Source organism: Zootoca vivipara, chromosome Z, assembly GCF_963506605.1.
Source record: "Zootoca vivipara chromosome Z, rZooViv1.1, whole genome shotgun sequence".
NCBI classification, from domain to species: Eukaryota; Metazoa; Chordata; class Lepidosauria; order Squamata; family Lacertidae; genus Zootoca; species Zootoca vivipara.
The window spans coordinates 40,740,726-40,763,208 of NC_083294.1; the positions used below are offsets into that span (position 1 = coordinate 40,740,726).

General features: G+C 41.5%; 1 protein-coding gene across 4 annotated transcripts in view; it reads right to left on the bottom strand.

Moving 5' to 3' along the window:
• The window catches only part of AFF2 (ALF transcription elongation factor 2), a 393,643-nt gene that overhangs the window by 82,681 nt on the left and 288,479 nt on the right, over positions 1-22,483 (bottom strand). For all 4 annotated transcript variants that reach the window (XR_009557023.1, XM_060270428.1, XM_035113216.2 and 1 more), the window contains one exon: positions 16,997-17,048. Coding sequence is in view for 3 of the 4 variants with exons in the window: in XM_060270428.1 (XP_060126411.1) it covers positions 16,997-17,048 (52 nt within the window). In the remaining variant the exon portion in view is untranslated. The remainder of the gene's footprint in view (positions 1-16,996; positions 17,049-22,483) is intronic.

Sequence of the window (22,483 nt, forward strand, 5' to 3'; positions counted from 1 at the left end):
GGTTTGCTTGTTTTAAATACTGTAATCCCAAATCCACAGCTTCTCCTTGAGTTCCTTTACATGGCTAAAATTTGCACAACAAATAGTCAACCTAGGGGAGCTCATTCCCACTGGAGGCCACCAACTTGGATGGCTTTAAAAGATGACTGAACAAGTTAATGGAGGGTAAGACTATCGGTGGGTACTAGCCATAATAGGTATGCTCTGCCTGCAACTGTGGAGGCAGTAATGCTTCTGAATGCTAGTTGCTGGAAACCACAGGAGGGGGAAACACTTTTGTGCTGAGGTCCTGTGTGAAAGTTTCCTCTGGGCATTTGGGTGGCCCCTGTGAAAGCAGGATAGTGGATGGGTCATTGGCCATTCTTATGTTCTTATTTCGTATCAAGAATCTAAACATAATGGGCAAGGGCATAAAATGAATATTTTTTTAAAAAAAAATCTGGGTCAAAATGGTGTCCACATTGCCATTCACCTTTGGCCAATGGCTTGTGAATGTGTGGATACATAAGACATTGCCGTGATGGATTTCATGCCTGCATGAGAGAACGGGGTCGTGGACTTGTGCTTGTATGAGTTTGACTGTGAAAAGATTGACTCAATCACCCTCTCCCTCCTAATTAAATGTTTCTGAAAAATCTTTCAGCAAAAATTCCAGTCATCAATACTCTAGAAATTCAGATAAACAGTCACAGTTTAATAGTCTGAAGTTACATATTATTAGCCAACAACACTATATGTGTGTGTGTGGGGGGGGAAACTAACTGAAAGCCATTGGGACTCACTTTCAAATAGAAATGCCTAGAATTGCACTCTTCAAGTTTTTTATGCTTTTTAAAATTTAGATTTAAGGTTATCACAAATTGGCACACATCTAGCAAACCAGGAAGTAAATTTGTTTAGAATTATTGCAGCAACTGAGAAATTAACTTTATCTTAGCTACTGTCAGTCTTAAACAATGAGATCAGGAGAATTATATCTATCATGGCAGAATAGATTCTTTCTCCAAACCTATTTTTTTATTAGCCATCAACAGAAAAGGGCAAGATGGGATGACCAAATGTTCAGATCAATTTCCTCCTGTGAAACCTTTAAGAAAACACACTCCAAATCTTCTAAATGAGTAACTATCCAGGCCTCTTGGCCTGCGCCGCCTCAGATTCAGAGGCTGGTTCCAGTTTATTGCTGAATCCATTGATCTGTATACAGTCCATTTATCATTCATGAAAAGAGCTGGTGATCTTCACAGTATATTAGAAGAAACAACTCAGATCATCTGTCAACGGCCCTCTTATTTCTGTTTCCCTCTCCGCAGGGATTTCATCTCCATCCATTCTTCTTGAATTAAAATGTTGCTAAGCAACACAGCTGGGGGCACGGATGGCAGAATGGCTAGAGTCTATCAAGCTGTTTAAGCTGTTGGAGATTTTAGTGGTAATGTTGTTCATATGTGTGTGTGAGATATATATATATATATACATATTTTGATGGCATAATCTGCTGCTTCTGAATTTTCTACCTATATAATGTGCCATATGCAGGCGTCGGCAAGGTTATCCGGCCATGGGCTAGATTGTTCCTACGGGTGTCACCCGTGGCCCGGACGGGCGCTGCGCAACACTGGGAATGGCATCTGCACATGTCCAAAGTGCCAGAAATAGCTTCTGCGTCTGCGCAGATGCCGGAAATTGTCTTGCGATTTCCAGCACCTGCGCAGGCACCATTTCTTGTGCTGCTTGGCAAGTCCCCACACCGCGCTCAGTTCACTGGCCCGTGAGCTGGATAAATGGTCTCCATGGGCCATATCTGGCCCATGGGCCGGAGGTTGCCAACCTCTGGCCATATGTCTGTGGGCTTCCCAATGTCCCTCTTCTCGTCAACTGTTTTCTCAGTGGAGATGGGAAAAAAGCTATCAGAAGTTGACAGTAGTGATGGGTGTGGGGATGTTTAGGGAGGCAGGAGAGGATATATTATTTTATTATATCCTTCCTAGCTTGCGCCAGGAAGTTCTATAATTTAGCAGAGTTGTTAAACAATCCCCCTTTAAAATTACACAGTGATTAGCTAGTTGGAGGCTCATCTGAGCCTCACTATTTAGGATTCCTGGTAAGATCCCTTTTTATATCCCTCCTAAAATAATAGACATGACCATCTGATTAAAGTTAACGGGAAACTAGTTTACTTACAATCATCCAGTTCACAATAAGATCCCTGAAGGCAGACTTAACTATGTAAACTACGCCATAAGGGAAATAGTCTCAAGTGACTGCGACTCAGCAGTCACTTCTCCTAACTCTTAGGAACACAAAAATGGAGAACAAGAAGAGCAGAATATGGAGGCCATGTGCTCCTGTCCAAGAGCCAACCAAGGGGGATAAACACACACCTTTCAAACTTTGGCATGGGAGAGTTCCCAACTTGTCACACATACATGTGTTTGGAAGTCTATGTTACTATCACGTCCCCAAAGAACATAGACACAAGCTTGACTCCAGGGCGCAAGCAGGGATCCTTGTGGGGTACACCTCCGGAGCCAAGGGATACAGAATTTTGGACTTACAAACTGGTAAGGCAAGTGCACACCATGCAGTTTATTTTGATGAGCACAGCAAAGCTGACACTAAAAATAGTGCTGTGGACTTTTCTGAGGAGTCAGAAAAGGTTCAAGAATGAGAAAGCAATTATTTGAGTTAGTGGAACCTTGTGGCCTCAAGGTGTGTCCACCAAGGGTAAGCAACTCTGATCCCAATGCCAGCAGCCAGTTGACAAGTCCCCTCCCCTCTGCCAAAATGTTGTCTGCATATAGGGTCGGCCCTAGTGCAGCCTGAATTGAAGGACCTTCCCTACCGTTAGTGAAAAAGTTGGCTGAATTAACATTGAAAGGGGGGTGGTATCCTCCTCTGCATCTGAGGGCAGGCTAGGTGGCACAGTTCTGTTCGCCAGCAGAGTGGAAGCCTTAGGCACATGAAGAGGGGCTATTATTGTTGTTTCCTGCATGCACAGCTTCTACTACCTGAGGTGCCCATCTCTGCCCAATGGTAGGGCTGGCTCTGACATGATTGCTTATCCCAGACAAACTTGAACAAAAACCAAAGGGATGATATAAAAGAGGCAGCAGGTGTAGGCAATGTGGCCACAGATAGGCGGAATGAAGGAAGTGAGCACTACCAGAGGGAAGCTGAGACAAGGCTAGTTGGCAAATGGGAGCCATTTTGAGATAGGAAGGGGGGGAAATGTGCTGATGTTTAAGGCCATGCATTACACATACACCCCAGTTTGGATTATTACCCAGCCTGATTAAAGTTCTGTGGAACTCGAAAGCATACCCCGTATTTTGTGATAGGAACATAGGAAGTTGCCTCTACTGAGTCACACTGTTAGGGACCATCAGGCTCATGCTGCCTACACTTACTGGCAGAAACTCTCCAGCATTTCACGTATAAGGTATCTTTCCCAGCCCTGGAGATGCTGGGAATTGTGAAAAGCAGATATTCTGCCACTGAGCTACAACTCTGCCCAATTCTGGTTTAATCTATTGGTTAGCTTAATAAATATATTGCCTTAATAAGGGTTTTTGGAATCTCTCTTGGGGTCCAAAAGATTTACCTTCCCCTTTTTGGGTCTCTTCAGTTTCGCTAAGCAGTTTCTTAGTGTTACTAGGATAGATTTCATTATTTCTGCTGCTCCTTTATAGAGTCTGGCGTTTTATGGTTTATTGAAATGCTGATGTCATGTTCATTGAAATGAAATGTTACAGGATTGTTTATTAAAACACTGCTATTGAAAATGCAGATATTGATATCATGAAGTGGACTCTAGCACACAAATGCTAGATATTTTTTAAGTCTTTAAGGTTGCACAGGACTCTTTGTTGCTGATTTGGGACTTATTGAAAGAAAGCTTTCTGGAAATGCTGGTATTACATTTTGGAATAAAATTGTCACTATTGTTTTGCTGCATTTTTATTTTCGGAGCAATGCAAAGATGCCGTTTTTTTGTGACAAGGCAGCACACAAGTTTAAAATAGTAACAGCTAGTGGGAAGTGCCCAGCACTGCCCAGAAATTCAAATAACAAAATAACAACAAGAAAAATTGTTTGGTGATTTTATTTCAAGAGGTGTCTAAATGCATAGAGAACAAATAGACAAGCAATTTCCTAAAATATAGAGTAGAGGAGCGCCTGGTGCTGGCCATGCTTTTTTAAAAAGAAACCCTCAAATTTTGTGATTTTTAAATGGATAGTGAGTTTAGACCCTTCACGCCAAAAAATTGGGAGAAGCCATGCCAAAGTAACATTTTAGTCTACCAGCTTGATTTAAAATGGAGTCCAGCATGAAAACATCAATGTTGACCCTCACCCCCACTATGGGAACCCTTGTGCCAAGTTTGGTGACAACATATCAAGACGTTGTTAAACTTATTCCAAGCTCTGAAACTACACTGTCCACTTTAGAATTACAATATTTTTTGGTTTCTGAAAGTGCTTGGGCAGTGCTGGGACTCACCACTAGTAAAGAAACAAATAGAAAATCTGGCAACTATGAGGAATACTGAAATCAAAGCACCATTCATTGATGCTTCACTGAGTACACGTTGCATTTGAATGCAAAAATACATTGTATGAAAACATGTTGTATGTAGCAGGTTTGTCAATTAGAGATAATTATTATTCTCTGATCAGGAGAAAAATGCATTATTTTCTTAATCTCTCTTTTTGTACCCAACATCCTTTGAATTATGCATCTTTGCTGTAACATCATTATAAGAAAATACTGTCTCCAAATTAGTCCCTTCTCTCACTCAGTTCTCTTCCTTGGAATAGCTAGCTATTGACACAAATTGTCTGCATTGAGTAGTTCTCTCTGCTTTGATAATTAACTTTTGATCATTACTGACTTTAATGGTTCTAGTCTAATATTGTCATAGTCATCCTCCTCAATTACTTTAGCACTCATCACCTTTAATCTTTGAACAAAATGATCTCACTGAACCTCCATCAGCTTGACTACAGAGTTAATAATTTCTGCTTCTCGTCTTCCTGGCTAAGTTTGATTTGTCTGAGACGTGATGTGAACTTTTGATTACTAATTTAAAGGATTTCAGATGCCTTGCTCGCTCTTTCTCTCAGTTGGGATATTTGTTCAACCTACATAAATGTAGGCTTAGCAAGAGTTCCAAACCCTCCCCCCCCCGGCAATTAATAATGATTTCCGAGCTTCTGTTTTTATTTAAATGAAGCAGGAAGCAGGTTTCTAAACACTCCCAAGTACTCAAAGGCCCAGTTGTCACTGAAGCCATATAGCTCTATCTGGGTAGCACCACCATAAGCAGCAGGTGGGGGTTATATCTATCTACCATTACGAGTCTCTTATCACGCAAGCGGTTTCACTGTAGTCTAGTATGCAATGAATTTTAATATTTTTAATTATTGTTGTGTTGATATTTGTGTACAGACATGGTCCTCACAATAAACGGATTTGTTGTTGTTGAAATGATGGATTTTCACTGTAGTCTTTTTGGTACCTGCTAAAAACATTTTTGTTTAAGCAAGCCATTCCAGGTATGCATGACGATGACATGTGTTTATATATATATATATATATATATATATATATATATATATATATATATATATAAACTTACTGAAGATTTATTCTATTTTTAAATGTTTTAAATAGCTGTTTTGAACTGTTCTTTTTTACTGATAATTTTATTATTTCATTCTTTTTTGTAATCCCTTTGAAGTTTCATTACAATCTCTCTCTCTCTCTCTCTCTTTCTCTCATCTGGTGAGTTTGGCTAGTGCCATGCCATTGTCCTTCCAACAGTAGAGTTGCTGCCATTTACTATGGTACCAAGATGGTAGAAAGCAGGAACGGGCAGTGGTGCACCAGCAATGAGTGCACCAGCAGAACCAGCATGAAGCCAGCCCCAAGTTTGTTATCACCCTGCCCTGCCCCTGTGCCATCATGGTACCAACCCAGTAACTGGAATTCAGTTCCGGTACCTCTCTGGTGGGCACCATTGCCATTATAAGCAAACAAGGGAGGCGTTCATAGTGAGTTCCAACACCTCTTTTCCCTAGAAAAATAGCACTGCCCGTTCATGCTGACTCCTTGCTTCCTTCATGCCTGCCTGCCTCCCAGTTTGATACTGGGTCACATTCAAGGTTCTTCTGTTAATGCACAAAGCCTTAAACCAGGCACCCCCAAACTGCGGCCCTCCAGATGTTTTGGCCTACAACTCCCATGATCCCTAGCTAGCAGGACCAGTGGTCAGGGAAGATGGGAATTGTAGTCCAAAACATCTGGAGGGCCGAAGTTTGGGGATGCCTGCCTTAAACACCTCGGGGGCACTAGACAACAAATCCCTTCTGCTTTATTTTGATCACTGAGATCTCCTCTGATGGAGCACTTCAGGTGTTTCCCCACATCTCTGAGTTTCGGATGGCCTTTGCCAGGCACTGAGCCATGCTCTGTGGTGGGCCCTGCCCTGACGAACTCCTTGCCAGTACAGCTGGGAAGAAATCAGACAGAATCCTGAAAACGGTGTTATTCAGACAGGCTTTTGGAATACAATTTCCTTTTTCCCGGCCAGTATTTATTGATGTTCTTATTGATCTTACTGCAATTTTGAATATTATACACGGCCTTGCTGTGATGTTATGAAAACACAGCCTATAAATATCTAAATAAATATCTGCAGCCCTGGCATGTCAGGGAGAAGACTTGGGCTGAATCCCTTCACCATGGGGGCATCTAATTTCCCATGTGCTGTTAATTGTCTTGGGACAGAGGCCTATTCCGTGACGGAAGAGACTTCCTGTAGCCTGAAGTGGCACAGCTCAGCCACGGCCTCACAGCCTCAGGAAGAACAAGGTCTGAGAGGGGATATCATACTGTGAAGGACAGAAATGGAATTGAAAGAGCCTAAAGTGGACCCTTAGGACATTAAGAGGGTTACATCATGTGGCTGCTGCTAATTTTGAGTCTGAAAATGTACATTAAGATAATTAAAGGTAATTGGAAAATGGAGAGCAGATTGAGGCGGACAATTTCACCACTTCACTTTGTAATTTCCTTATGATTTTTATACTCATGGCCATATCCCCTAGAATGTGCCATGCGACTGAAATGTCACATGTATCATCAGTATGTCAGGGTAGGATTTGCTGCGATGCCGCAGTCACTTTGTAACATAGCATGTGCTTCCTGGAATATATATATATATATATATATATATATGAGAGAGAGTAACTATAATTTTGTCCAGTTTGTCAGCAAAGAGTTCCAAGCAACATATGCAGTTCTTCTGCTCCCCTGTTATCCTATGAGGTAGCTTAGGCTGAGAGACTGACTATGACAAGTGCTGGAAATACGATAATATCTCTCCATTTTTCGATGCCATCTTTACGGAGATCTGTGAAATTACTGGCCAGCACCTACAAAAGACAAGTGAGCTAGCCCGGCTGAATTTATTTCAAGGTGAAAACTTGAATGTTCGCTTTAAATCATTGATTATTTACAGGTGGTGGCCAAGGTTGGTGACTGCCACATTAGCTGCCACATTCTGGATTAATTGCAGTTTCCGGGTCACCTTCAAAGGTAGCCCCACATAGAGCGCATTGCAGTAGTCCAAGCGGGAGATAACCAGAGCATGCACAACTCTGGCGAGACAGTCTGCAGGCAGGTAGGATCTCAGCCTGCGTACCAGATGCAGCTGGTAGACAGCCGCCCTGGACACAGAACTAGCCTGGGCCTCCATGGACAGCTGTGAGTCCAAAATGACTCCCAGGCTGCACACCTGGTCCTTCAGGGACACAGCTACCCCATTCAGACCAGGGAATCCTCCACACCTGCCCTCCTCCTGTCCCACCAAAAATGAGCACTAAACTTCCACTAGGTTTTCCTCGGATTCCAGAAATGGTTTTATACTGAGTGAGAGATATCATAAAATGCAAATAAATAACAGGCAAGGGAAGATCTGGAAAATGGAAGAATGTTCTGCCCGAATGCAATCTAAGTGTCCTAGCTATACCATTCCAACCAACCAAATCCTTCTTTCCCATAAAAATATATTTGTAAAGGGCAGTTCAAGACTGATGATTGCCATCACGATTGTATCCTGCCCTTCCACAATGAAGTCAAGGGGCATATACAGGGGCATTATTTCACTTGATCCTCACAATAAATCTTTTGATCTATTTTAGGCGAACAGATGGATGAACAGAATCACAGGTGAGTAGAATTTGAACCCAGGTCTCTATGTGCCAAGTCCCAACAGCTTTCTCACTGTTATATTGATTCTTGAGTCAGGTAGGTAGCCGTGTTGGTCTGACGCAGTATCTGGAGAAATGTGCATGCACATGAAAGCTTATACCCAGAACAAACTTAGTTGGTCTCTAAGGTGCTACTGGACAATTTTTTTTAAAAAATTATTTTGGGTCCTGAGGATAGTTTCAGTGACCCAGCTGAGCTGACTTTATGGGAATTCTGGAAGGCCCTTTGCAGTCAAAGCAAGGAGAAAATGACCCTCACGCCCTTTGGCATTTGGGGAAACTGGTACAGTGCAGTGACTGAGAGTTGTTCCTGCAAGATGGTGCCCCCAGCTCAGTGCATTGTCTCCCGAGAAAAATATCAGCCCTTAACCTAATCTTCTGTGACAAGAAGCTGGCAACTTTGCATCTGGGAGTCTGAGTGTCATGGTTTAGGTCAGCCTTTCCCTGAGGGTGATGCAAAGGCTGTTTATCAAAAGACTGCATTTGTAACAATGGCTCTCGTCTCCTGTGTCTCATATATTCAACATTCTCCCCATGCCTACATTTTCCAAACAGAAAAATTGTTATTCAGGACATGTGTTTTCTAGAGAAAATACACACATGGTAAACTTCAAATCTCTAGCTGAGCTGATACCTAGTTAATTTAACACTCATCTTGCTGTTAATTATAAGGTTGTAAGGACTGCCGGATTGGATCCGACCAGGGCCCATCTATACCAGCATTCTGTCAAATAAGATGCCTCTCAGTTGCTCTAGAAAATGTCTACTCTCTTTATTTGTCGGAAGCATTCTGTAGTCAGACTGCCTATGAAGGTTCATATTCTATATCAGGGATCCCCAAACTAAGGCCCGGGGGCCGGATGCAGCCCAATTGCCTTCTCAATCCGGCCCATGGATGGTCCAGGAATCTGTGTGTTTTTACATGAGTAGAATGTGTCCTTTTCTTAAAAATGCATCTCTGGGTTATTTGTGAGGCCTGCCTGGTGTTTTTACATGAGTAGAATGTGTGCTTTTATTTAAAATGCATCTCTGGGTTATTTGTGGGGCATAGGAATTCATTCATATATTTTTTTTCAAAATACAGTCCAGCCCCACACAAGGTCTGAGGGACAGTGGACCGGCCCCCTGCTGAAAAAGTTTGCTGACCCCTGTTCTATATAATATGGATTTGGAACTTTTTTCAGTCCAGGAGCCAAATTTACTTCTGGGAGTCACATGTCAGTGGTAGGTAGGAACAGAGGAAAGAATTGATTCAGTTTGCATTTAAAGACAAATCTATCCAAACCATAGCTGCCAAGTTCTCCCTTTTTTTAAGGGAAATTCCCTTATGCTGAATAGGCTTCCTCGCGAGAAAAGGGAAAACTTGGCAGCTATGATCCAAACTGCTCTTTTCAAGACAGCATGTGAACTGAAACAAAGTTATCCTTCAAAATCCACACTCATCCGAATTTTGCGATGCAGTTCTCCAACCAAATAATAGCTACAAAAATGCTTAGTGATGTGCATAAAAATAACTATATTAGTGAAAACAATGAACAAAAATACATTGTATTAGGGGAAATTGCTTGTAAAATATGCATATTAGACAAAGCTGCATATAATTAGGAGAAAGTCACACTAAAATGCTGGTGAATATTCACGAGCATAGATAGATAGATAGATAGACAGAACTTACAAAATGCTGCAAAATGTGGATAACTCAATTTAAGATTGGAGAAATAAGAAAAAGAGAGAACCAAAATTGACACATCCTTCTATTCCCTGTGGTAGGTGGGGTCAGAAGTAGAGGTGGGTGTGGCAACAAATGTGAATTCTACCTTTGTCCAAAAGGCTAAATAGGGAGTGTGGCTGGGAAGTCTTAGCTCCAGATATAGAGCTCTGGCACCCCGGACTTATTAGCTATATGCTAACTGGAAACTCATTCTCCAAGAGGGGTTCCTTAAGTAGCCAAAATAAAAACATCTATATGCAAGTGGGTGGTATCAACTGACTTGAGGGAACCTGAAGGCAGTTGGAAGTACAAAAATACTTTTGAGAAAAGAACTAAAAGAGAGGGAACCATAACAACCAAATGAAGATGGAATATGCTTAGCGGCTGTGGAATGAGCGGGAATGGAGAACAGTGATGGAGAGGAATGGAGTGGAAAGGGCATGGCTGGCTGGAACCAAGGCTGGGCAAAGGTTCGCCTCCATCTCCCTCAGTGCCTTCTTCTGAAGTGTGTATGGGGGAACTGGGTGTCATTTAGTGCTGGTGGTAGAGAAAGTCATTGGCTTTCAGGAGTGGTGTATGTGTATATAGCATTTACTGCTGTTTGTTAGGTGGCCCATGTCATTTTCTTTTTTAAGTCTAGAAATCCAAGCTGCACACTCAGCCAGATAATGCATACTTTGAAGTAGCCATTGTTGGTCCACTTAGTCCAGGACTGTTAGCCCATAATACATAGTATGGGTCTAAGTGGACTAGTCCTGGGCTTGGTGGGCTAATAGTGAGCTGTCTAGCCCAAGACTTGTCTACCCTGGGCGGCCTCAAGCAAATGTCTTTCTCACTTCTACTACATGAGATCCACTAACAAGATACTGACCCTTGGGATTTCTGCATGCAGTGGAGCACACACGCCCCTTAACTATTGTATCTCCCATCTGCCCACAATATTGCTCCTCTGAGAAAATATGTTGGTGTCTAGTTTAAGAAGTTAAGGCAATGCCACCTGAAGATTAATTGGGATGTTTTGCCTTTGCACATGCTGTTTCATTTCCAGGTAAGGTTCCCAAGGCGTGTGTGGTAATTAGCAGCACTCCTTTAAGCTGTCCCAAGTCCCCATTTGTATCTCTGGTTCAGCTTTCAAAGATTGACATTTAGAGATCTTTTCTTTGCAATGACTCCCCCCCTTCCCTTTCAGAATCCCAATGTGAGGGTGGCCTCCATGTTGGAAATCATCTGTCGGCTTAACGCCAAACCCTTCCAGATAAGTAGCAGATAAGCTGCACAGGCTTCAACAAGTCTCTACAAATACAAGGGTGACATCCCGCCGGGGGGGGGGGAATCTCTATCTCTTGCTTGCTCTAACTAGGTCTGGCTTGTGTTCCCATTATTATTGCATCGAAGAGAGCCCCCCTATGGGTTAAAATTCCTTTTGCCACGCTGAAGGATGTTTCAGCAAAGGCTGTTCGTGGCCTCCCTTTCCTTGCAGCTGTTGCCCTTAGATTCTCCTTTATGATGAAGGTCTTCTTTATTGTGGTCCTTGGGGAATCTGCAGCAGACCCCAATCTCTATCCCTCTCTCAATCAATGAATAACTCTCCAGTGAGGAAAGGGCAAAAGCAAAGGATAACAGCAGCAACATCGTGGAGAAAGAAAGAGAAAGAGGAGGGGTGGAGTGGAGACGTGAGGCTTTGCTGCTGCCATTGACAATGCAATGCTCCATTGCAGAGTTCATCTGCTGGGTTGTGGGAGTGTAAAAACCAATTACATGTTTATGAGCCATTATAAGGAATCACTAGGAGACAAAATGTAGATATGCTGAAGGTCTATGTTTCTTTCTGATCTGCTAAACTTCGGGTTTCTTGGCTAGTTTCCAGGTGACTTGTCTATTGAGCATTCATTCTGCTTTGTTGGTGGGGAGGTGAGATGACATTGCGTCAAGCACACGCCATCCTCCTCTTTCCAGCATATTTCCTTGTTACTTTCCTTATTGGGGGGGGGGGAGTCCAATATTGGTGTTGGTGGAGTGGATTTGTTGCACACAGCTCCAAAGCAACTTTAAGAATTGAACAACCTGAATTTGCTGGTATGTGATTAATTCCCATCCCAAAACAGAGACAGTTTGAGAATATGGTCCTAAGTACACTTGCTTATGAGTAAGCCCTGTTGGTTTCAATGCGTCTTTCCTCCGAGTAACACTAATGAAGCTTCAACACGCCCTTATTAAAGAGGTGGTGAAAACCATCCATATTGGTCTTTTAATACACTGTAAAATCAGTTCTTAATTGCTTCTGGAAACATTCACTGCCTAAGATGTCAGTGAAACTCAAAGGAAGGTAAACTGTTTACATTAAAATACTCCATCAAAGTTATTTGTAGCTGGTTTCATCCTAATCCTTCTGATTCCCCCTAGCCCATGCCTTTGACAGGATGACCTTGCCCCCTCCCCTGTTCAGTATTGATGCCATTATTGAAGAATGATTCCTCAGCTTTTCTGCTGATAACTAAATAGAAATGTGGGGCAGAGGTATTGTGGGAGGTAAGCAAACTTTTCAGGATCTGGGTAATAATGGGTGCAGGGAGGTGGAAGTCACTGGTAAAACAACAACGGATCCTGCTATTAAGATTCAGGTGCCATATCTCTTTAAAACAGCACAACTGTGTCTTCCAAATTAGCCAGTTTTTAATCAGGGTTTTAAAACAACACCAGCGAGACAGACAGTTGGAAAGAAATGTTCCATGCTTCCATTATCTATTGAAGGAAGGGGAGGCTCAACCTAAGGCCCGACAAGCCTCGGAGTGATCAAGTAATTCATTTTGCATGCAATTATCTAATACAAACACAGCCAAGAGAGAAACAATAACTGAAATATGACAGCCAAATCAGGAACAAGGATTAAGTAGGAGGTGGCAATGGAGTGTAGGGTTATCTGAGATCCACATGTGTAAAATTTAATTGTTTAAGGGAGAAGGGAGGGGGGGGAGTGTGAGACTGAAAAGATAAAAATCCACTTCAGCAATGTGTTCTGCCAAGAAAATACTTAAATGCAGTAAATGTTGTGGGTTTTTTTTAAAGTGAATGATATCAAAGTTACTTGGGTCCCAAACACACAACACTCTGGCAATGTGTTTTAGATTAAGGACACACGTTTCAAAGGTTAAGAGGACTATTTCTTGGGCAGAATGCAGAACAAAGAATGGGCTGGAGAAGATTAGTAAACTGCGGCTCTTTAAAATACTAGTTTCTGCTGCAATTCACTTGGATAACTTTGAGCTCAAAGCTAATTGGGACTAGACAAGACTGCTTCAAAGAACCCAGACACTGAGCTGCTCTTATTTATTGTGACTTTGGAACAGGTTTCAATTGTTTTTCTTTTCTTCTTTTTTTAAAAGAATTGCACAGTGAAGTCAACAAGAGCTGATCCTACTTAACACACATTGCCTGATTAAGGATCAGATCCTTGCATGTACAATTGCAGGAGAAACTATGCTCCTCAGGGTTCACTGAACCATCTGGGTGTAGATGGCAATACACATATCCATGCAAAGCAATTAGTTGCTGCCTGAAAGTGGTTGCACATGACAAGAGTTAAACGGTTGTGGCAAGGGATGTCAGGGAATTCTATCAAAGTGGGAAATGGTACAAGGAATTGTGGCTCTTCAGGAACGGCAGCCAGGCAGGCAACTATGAAAAGTCACTCCCAGTCTGCACTCACTGTTCTTATGTTATTGATGCTGTTTCCACCTCCCCTGAAATGAATGGTGTGGAATCATGTAACACACCATGTGACAATCATGTGAAAATCACATAATTAATTATTAGATTTTACCACAGAAAATAGTGAGCTGAATAATGTGGTTTCCTGCAGAAGGTGGAACAGAAATGGTGCAGCATATGATGGCCAGTGGAACAGAAATGGTGCAGCATATGATGGCCAGCATATGATGCTTTTGAATTATGGTGCTAGATGAGACTCTTGAGAGTCCCATGGACTGCAAGAAGATCAAACCTATCCATTCTGAAGGAATCAGCCCTGAGTGCTCACTGGAAGGACAGATCCTGAAGCTGAGGCTTCAATACTTTGGCCACCTCATGAGAAGAGAAGACTCCCTGGAAAAGACCCTGATGTTGGGAAATATTGAGGGCACAAGGAGAAGGGGACAACAGAGGACGAGATGGTTGGACAGTGTTCTCGAAGCTACCAACATGAGTTTGACCAAACTGCGGGAGGCACTGCAAGACAGGAGTGCCTGGCGTGCTGTGGTCCATGGGGTCACGAAGAGTCGGACACGACTAAACGACTAAACAACAACAACAATGATGGCCACAGGGTGGAAAAGAAAATCAATGCTTTTTAACATCCCTAGTTGTGTCCAGTGTTTTCAATACAAAAATCCTAATGCTTATATTGAAGGGAGGTGGGTTGCTGCCAGAGGGTCTTTTCTGTGGTGGGCGCCTTCGTTGTGGAACACTCTTTCCAGAAAGGTTTGCCCAGTCCTTCCTGTATTGTTCTTTTGGCACCAGCCGATTTTTATTTTCCTGGGCTTTTAAGATTAAGTTTTAATCCTGCCGATTCTCCCCCCCCTCCCGCCCTGCCCCAGGTGGTTTCTAAAATTTACTTTCATTAAAGCCACATAATAAGAGAAACAATTATTGCAGAAGTTATTTGGTTGTGCAAAATATAGAGCTAATGACTAACAACCTGACATTTATCCAATATATTCATTCTTTTCTGCTTAGTACAATATATATATATATATATATATATATATATATATATATATATATATATATATACACACACACACACACACACACACACACACACACACACACACACACACACCGCTGTGTTGCATCCAACACTGCCATTCTGCTCATGCAGCAGACCTGCTTGTACAACGGAACTTCCCCTCCTTTCCTCTTTCCTGCATCCCCCTTCCGCACCCAGCGTTGACCTCTGGAGCAGATCGGGGGGGTGGGCATGTGAGGAAAGGAGAGGAAGGGAAAATCATGCAGCGCATTGGATGTAGCTTTGTGACTTTTTGTATTTACATTTTAATTTCAGATACAAAAAATAAATAAAAATAAACATGACATTTTAATTGTCTTCCCTGCAGAATCCCTCATTTACAGAACGTTCGCCCCAAGGAGGTTTTCTTGGCATCTACCTTATCACTGTTTCAAGAACCAGGACCAGGACCAGGCAAAGGCAGCTTTGTTTTACCAGGCGTTTGCGAGCACCAATGATATAATATTGTTCTGCTACATTTGTTTTTAATACATTCATGTGATTTTATTATTATACTTTTTACTTAGCTGTAAATCACTTTGGGGCTTTTTTCAGTTTTCAATAGGAAGTTATGCAGAAATTCACATATGAAGCTGCTTGATACTGACTCTGAACTAGTGGTCCAACCAGCTCAGTATTGCATACACTGGCAGTTGCTCTCCAGGGTTTCAGGCAGAGGACATTCCCAGTCCTACCTGGAGATGACATGGGGGATTAAACCAGGAAGCTTCTGCCTACAAAGCAGTTTCTCTGCCATTGAGCCACAATTATTTAATTCTTTTTGTAAACCTCATGGGAATATGGTTGAAGGGTGGTGTAGAAATATTTATAACAAATAAAAGTTTGGGTAGATGAAGCAGAGCTACAGTTTCCTAGTACACAGGAAATTCATTTGGCCATGGGAAAGCTGGTGGCTCTTGCATTACTTTCCATGCAGTTGGAGGAACTCTAATATTTTAAAATGCAGAAAACGCTTAAGTTCAGTTTAATGATACTGCTTAATAAAACATTAAGCAGATGTTTACCTGCTGTTAAGAATTTGTGCCTTGTAGCCTAGGCCAGCCTGCATATTTAAGGGGGAGGGGGGTCATAGGAATGAGACCATATTGGTGGATAACTTCAAACAATTCGACAATACTTTTATAAAGCCATCAATAGAATTTTCTTTACTTTTTTTTAAAAAAGCATTTGATACTGATTATGCAGCCCATTCTGAAAGAGAAACACAAAGGCTTGCATCTTTAGATCTTTCGGTGAACTGAGAGCACACAGCATTAATAGCTGCTGCACAGCTGTAAATGAAAATTGACTCCAGATCTAACCCCTTATTTTCTGCCTCCCTTGGCACCCCAAAGAGAGACTCAAAATACTCACAGGGAATAAAATGGGGACAAACTGGGCATTTGATATATGTGAAGGTGTCTCTGTGTGACTTCTACACCTTTGCCAAAGTATTCTGAAAACAACCAGCTTAGCAGAATGTGGATAAGCTCCTAAATGGAAGCTTTAATGCTGGGATGGGTAACCTCAGGCCACAGGGGCTGAATGAGATGCCCCAGGCCTTTCCAGCTGCTCTTGAGCCTCTCTCCAAGCCACACTTCTTTGCCACAGGACCCTTACTGGTCATGCTTTGACCCCCCTTCAGTATTTTTGCCTGACTATAACGCACCTTGACCTCTTGCTTGCCTGGATAGAGGACAGAGAGGGATGTGTGAATGTGCATAGAAAAAATGCCTTATTTGCAAAGGTCATGTTAACATCCATTACTCCACACAGTTTTTTCTTCAGATCTGCCTACTGTGGAATGTGGCCTAGAAGGGAAAGAGGCCCTTAGGCTAGAAACGGGTTTGAGTTGTAATGGGTCTCCTTTCATGTAAGTCACAATGAAATGGTGTCCACAGTGGCTACCAACATTGAAACCTTTGGTAAGATAGATTGAAGGAAGATCATACCTGAATGGAGATGTGTTTGATTAAGAAAATGCAAGATGTAAAAAGGTACTCTCTTGAGTACTTTCTTCAGGATAAAATAAATGCTGATGTATCTGGAATGAAGGACAACTGGCAAGCAATTGCAAAGTCTTTTTAGGTGCTACTCATTAGCTAACTAAATGGAAATGACATTTAGGTGCTGGGCAGGCAGGGATGAAGTGTTCTAAATATCATAAAAGTTCATGCGGCTACATTAGGCATTTGAGAAAGCAGACTGGATGTCAAAAAATTTACCTGCTCATTATCGTCTTCATCACTGCTGAGTTTCAGATCATCTTCAAGCATTCTTTCAATAGGGAAAAAGACAAAGAAAGAAAGAAAAATGCAAGGTTATTTAAAATGAACAATGTTTGAGCCTCTCTTGAAAATAGCTAAGCAATCTCTGTGCTAAAGGAGTCCAGGGCAGCAAACACACAAGCAAGAAAGCAACCAACACATTTAAAAACATCTAGAGTGGACCTATTGAAATAACTGGATTTAAGTTAGTATTCATTTATGAACAGCTTCTGCAAAAACACCCCAAAGCAATGTAACAGCCAAGACTCCAACAATAAAAAAACATCTATAAAAACGATTTCAAGTCCAATTCAGATACAGACAGGGATTTTTAAAAAATCTACAAGGCTTGTTGGAAAAGAAAGACCACAGAGACAGTGCCTGTCTTATATGTAATGGGAGTTAAAAGAGGTAGGTGCCAGCACACAGAGGTTTGATTTCTATGTTGTACAGAACGGACTTCCTGATGGAATGGTATTTGCAGGAGACCCTCTGTTGTAGATGGCAGTGGACTGACTGGGATGCAACTTAGTTGGACAAGTTCTTCATGCAGGCGCCTGCCAAGTTAGCCTGGATGGGGAGACCATTCCAGAACAAGGAGGCTACCACGGAACAAGCAGTCCAAAATGGGACGGACACTTCTTCCTGACCCAAAGAGCAGCTGTACAACAGATAAAAACTCAGGGTATTCAACATACTGTACTCACAATCATGTAACTGTTTAACACAACCAATTATTAAATTGCAGTGCATACAATACATGTCAGTAAGTGTCCATTTTAACACAAGGTCTTCTTCAAGTCCACATAAGACACGGTCAGAATTCTTTTCTTTTTTTTTTATTAAAGATTTTCTTGATTTACAGAAATATATGCAATGTCTCTCGTAACATTTTTACAAATCGGTTTCATTTGTTGAGACATTGGGAAGAAAGAGGGGGATAGAAGTAGATTGGGGGGGGAAGATGGGGGGGGGTTCTGATCACGTGATAACAACATCTTAAACCACCACTAGATTAGTTAATTCAGGGTTATGATCTGGCTCAATGACATTTGAGGGAGTTCCTTCTCCCATGTGAGCCTACTAAGACATTCAGGCTTTCCTTAGGGACCCAGCTCCAAGTGTCCTGGCTGTTAGAAGGACAGCGTCTTCTTAGTGGTGGAACCAAAATTTTGAAACATCCTCCCTAGGGCTGTACATGAACACCAAAAGAGTGTTTGAGCCCCTGTATTTTTTGACTACATTTTCAACTTAATGGGATGGGTTTTTCCCCTTGAAAATGTTGCCAATCTGCCTGAAGGACCCTGTGTGAGAGACAGGAAAAGAGGAATCTCTCAGGAGAGAAGCTGGGAGAAGAGACGGATGCTCCCAGGTGCGAGGACACAACCTTTTGTGAACAGAACAAAAGTTAAAATATATATGTGAGAGAGGATTCTGTACTTATTCATCTCTTCTATCTTTTCTCTGTTCTTTTATTCTTTTTCTTTTTATTCTTTTTGTGTCATTAATTTGTCTTTTATTGTAATGTAAAAAGTGTTAATAAAACTTTATCATGAAAATATTGCTGATCTGCCAATTTTTGAATGTTTTTCTGGTTTTAAATAATACAGACAGTAACCTTGTTGACCAGGGGTCAGCAAACTTTTTCAGCAGGGGGCCGGTCCACTGTCCCTCAGACCTTTTGGGGGGCTGGACTATATTTTGAAAAAAATATATATGAATGCATTCCTATGCCCCACAAATAACCTAGAGATGCATTTTAAATAAAAGGACACATTCTACTCATGTAAAAACATGCTGATTCCCGGACTGTCCACGGGTCGGATTTAGAAGGCAATTGGGCCGCATCCGGCCCCCGGGCCTTAGTTTGGGGTCCCATGTTGTTGGCTGCTGCAACAAAATGTGCTACATATTTTCATATTAATTTTATTTTAAATAAAAGTAACATCACTAACAACGGAGGAAATTTATTTTCACTTTAAATTAAATCTGTAAAATTTGTTCTCTTTTATGCTCTGTTAAAATACATTTCTGTTCTTTATTTCAAGAAATGTACATTTACGTAACAAATTCACACAGAACAATGCAAAGTCTTCCATAATGGACTGAGGGGATATTTACATTTAGTAAGTATCTCAACAAACAAAATTGAACAAAAAGGATGCTGGATGATGACAAAAATGTTAGATGTGCAGCAAAGTATTAAGCACAGAAGCACCACTTTTTGATGTGCTGCTAATAAAAGGATTAATAAAAGGCTGTGAAGATCAAAACATACTTTTAATGTATAGCAATCCATGACTGCCATTTTCAGTGTCAACAAAGAATTATGTGGCATGCTCTCTCTTGGGCTACAGCCTACTCTTTCTTTTCCACAAAGCAACCTGGAAGGTGGCTTCAAATATCTGAGGGTACAATTGAGCAAAATGGTCTGACAGCCACATAATAGGCAATTGCTTTCTGTTTTGAGAGAACCATTAAAGTTCATTCAAGAAAAAATGCTACCATATTTCCTAATGAACTCTTTTTAACTCAGCAACTTTCCATTATGGTGCCCCTCTGAACTTTTTGTATGTAAAGTTCCATGGATATTATTAGCATCCCCAATTTTAAAGCTGTCTGCTTACTTTTTAAAAGTGCAAGACTGCATGTTAACCGGTTTGTAAGTCATTCGTCTTTCCCTGACCTCTGTTGTCGGGTGGCTCAGCTGTTACAAAATATCTAGACCTGAAACTACTGATCATTAACCTCTTAATCAATGACAGATGCCTCTGTCAAGTGCAAACCCGTAAACGTGTGACCAAGATCACAGATCTTTCTTTCTACCTAAAACAAGAGACCCTCAGCAAATATTAATCTTTAGCAGTTTGGATTTGGGGTGACAAATGGGTGCTCGTTTCTTGTTTATCTAGCTGCCATCTTTGTTTCTACAGTGGCATTAGTCGCCAGTGATGTTCATGACAACAAACCACAGAACCTCTATTTACCCTTGATTTTTATCAGCATAGTACATTACACTCTTTCTCAAAGGGCAAAAATGTGTTTAAGATTCAGTTACAAAAATAGCAGCCTACTGATAAGGCTACATCACAATGATGACCACCATTAGCTCCAGCCTAAATCCTTCCATTAAAACTTACATCTCTTTTCAATATGTAAAAACTCCGTCTTTTAGAAGATTTTTTTCTTTTAAAAATAATCTGTTCTGTGTTATTAAAAAAATTATAAGGAGAGAAGGATGAAAATGATTTTCTTTTAATCATTTTCTGAAGCATCTCTTTCTTTATTGAGCACATTTTCTTTATTGTTTTACATGTTAAACATCCTTACTTGACACACTGGTAGAAACAAACAGAGTGGATAAAGGAAACTGGAGATTAGACAAATGGAAAGAACAAAGGAAAAAAGAGGAAGAGATGATAAAACTGAACACAATGACTGAACTGAACACAATGACTAAATGAGACACAGCCATCTAAAGGGGCTGATGAAGAACTGTTCTTAAACACCACCATCCTACCAAGGGATGAGCAAATATGTCAATTTTTGTTTCTCTCATTTTCCACATTCCCACATCAGCTTATGGGTTGTTGTTGTTGTTGTTGTTGTTGTTGTTGTTTTTAATGCCAGAGTGGCTTATCAGTAAATCCCTTCTCCCAGGGAGCTCTGGGAATTGTATTCTTGAAGAGGAATACAGGGTATCCTAACAGCACCCTTAATAAACAACAGCTGCCAGAATTTTTTGGTGGAAGCCATGACTGTTTAAAGCGGCACCATTCTGCTTTAAATGCATGGTGTGAATGTGGCCTTAAGCACTCATTTGCAAGCAATTAGTGATTTCATTGGATAACAACCTTATCTTGTACTGCCTGTAACTTTGGTGTTTCCATTCTAATGACCATTGGATACAAACAGACAACACCATTACTGGCCCCAACAACATCCAACATACCATCTCAGGACTATTTAATTGCTCATCCTCTAACATTGTGTATGCCATCAAATGCCAACAGTGCCCTTCAGCTCTCTATATTGGACAAACAGGCCAAACCCTACGCCAAAGGATAAATGGACATAAATCTGACATCAGGAACCAGAAGACAGAAAAACCAGTAGGAGAACACTTCAATCTCCCAGGACATTCTATACAAGATCTCAAAGTAGCTGTCTTACTACAAAAGAATTTCAGAAATAGACTGGAAAGAGAAGTTGCTGAATTGCAACTTATCACCAAGCTCAAAACCATGGAGGGACCTGGTTTGAACAGAGATATCGGATTCTTATCTCATTATACATGATAAGCGATCTTCAGCCATCTCAACCCTTGCTTTTTCATGCAAAACCATTTGCAGTCGTTTCCGGTCATCAACAGCTATCAGTCAGTCAATCACCCATTTCCACCACCCTTCTGAGTGATCCCCCCTCCCCATCCCCACCCCTTCTCTACATAAGTGCCTGGAAACTTCCATTTCACTGTATCTGAAGAAGTGTGCATGCACACGAAAGCTCATACCAAAATAAAAACTTAGTTGGTCTTTAAGGTGCTACTGAAGGAATTTTTTTTTGGATACAAACAATTAGACAATGAATCTCAGCCAGAAAATTTGAAGCCAAATTACTTCGGGAACATAGAACACAGACAGCTGCCTTATATTGGTTCAGAGCATTGATCTATCTAACTCAGTATTGTCTACACTGACTGGCAGAAACCCTCAAGAATTTCAACCAGGAGACTCCCCCAGATCTACTTGAAGATGCTGGGGATTGAATTTGGGACCTTCTGCATGCAAATCAGATGCTCTGCCACTGGGGATTGTCTTAGCAATCCTTGTGAAAACTAGTTCTGAACTTGATGTTAATAACTCTCAAGTGTCAATATACTATATACCAGGCACGTCCAACTCCCAAGAGACTGCGATAAAAAAACTGGCAGTGATCTACCCGGTCACTGGAGGAGGAGCGTGCATGGGCTTGGGTGGGTGGAAGGGGGGGACTGACCAGAGTTGTTGAGCTTTTTTAAGGGGAAATGCCATACATCGCTAACCGAAAAATCAACAGTACACACACACACACTCACCGAAATAGACAATAATCATATCCACAATCAACTGCAGAAAATGCCAAACAACTACCCACGGGACGCGACAGAGGAACATAGGGGGGAGGGGCGGAAACATCCCTTCCCCAGTCCCCCCCCCCCCCAGCGATCGATAAGGATACTGCAATCAAGCAGGATCTATCAGGATCACCCGGGGATCTAGCTGTTGATCGCGGTCGACCGGTTGAACATGCCTGCTATATACTAACAGGAAACTTCTTTTCTGAATGCCTTTCTTTATACAGCCAAAACAGTAGCATTAACAGCTTCAGGAGAATCATAAGGTTTGAACGTACACAACTATGGGGGGGACCCTAAGTGGAGGATGGAACTCAACACCAAAGGAC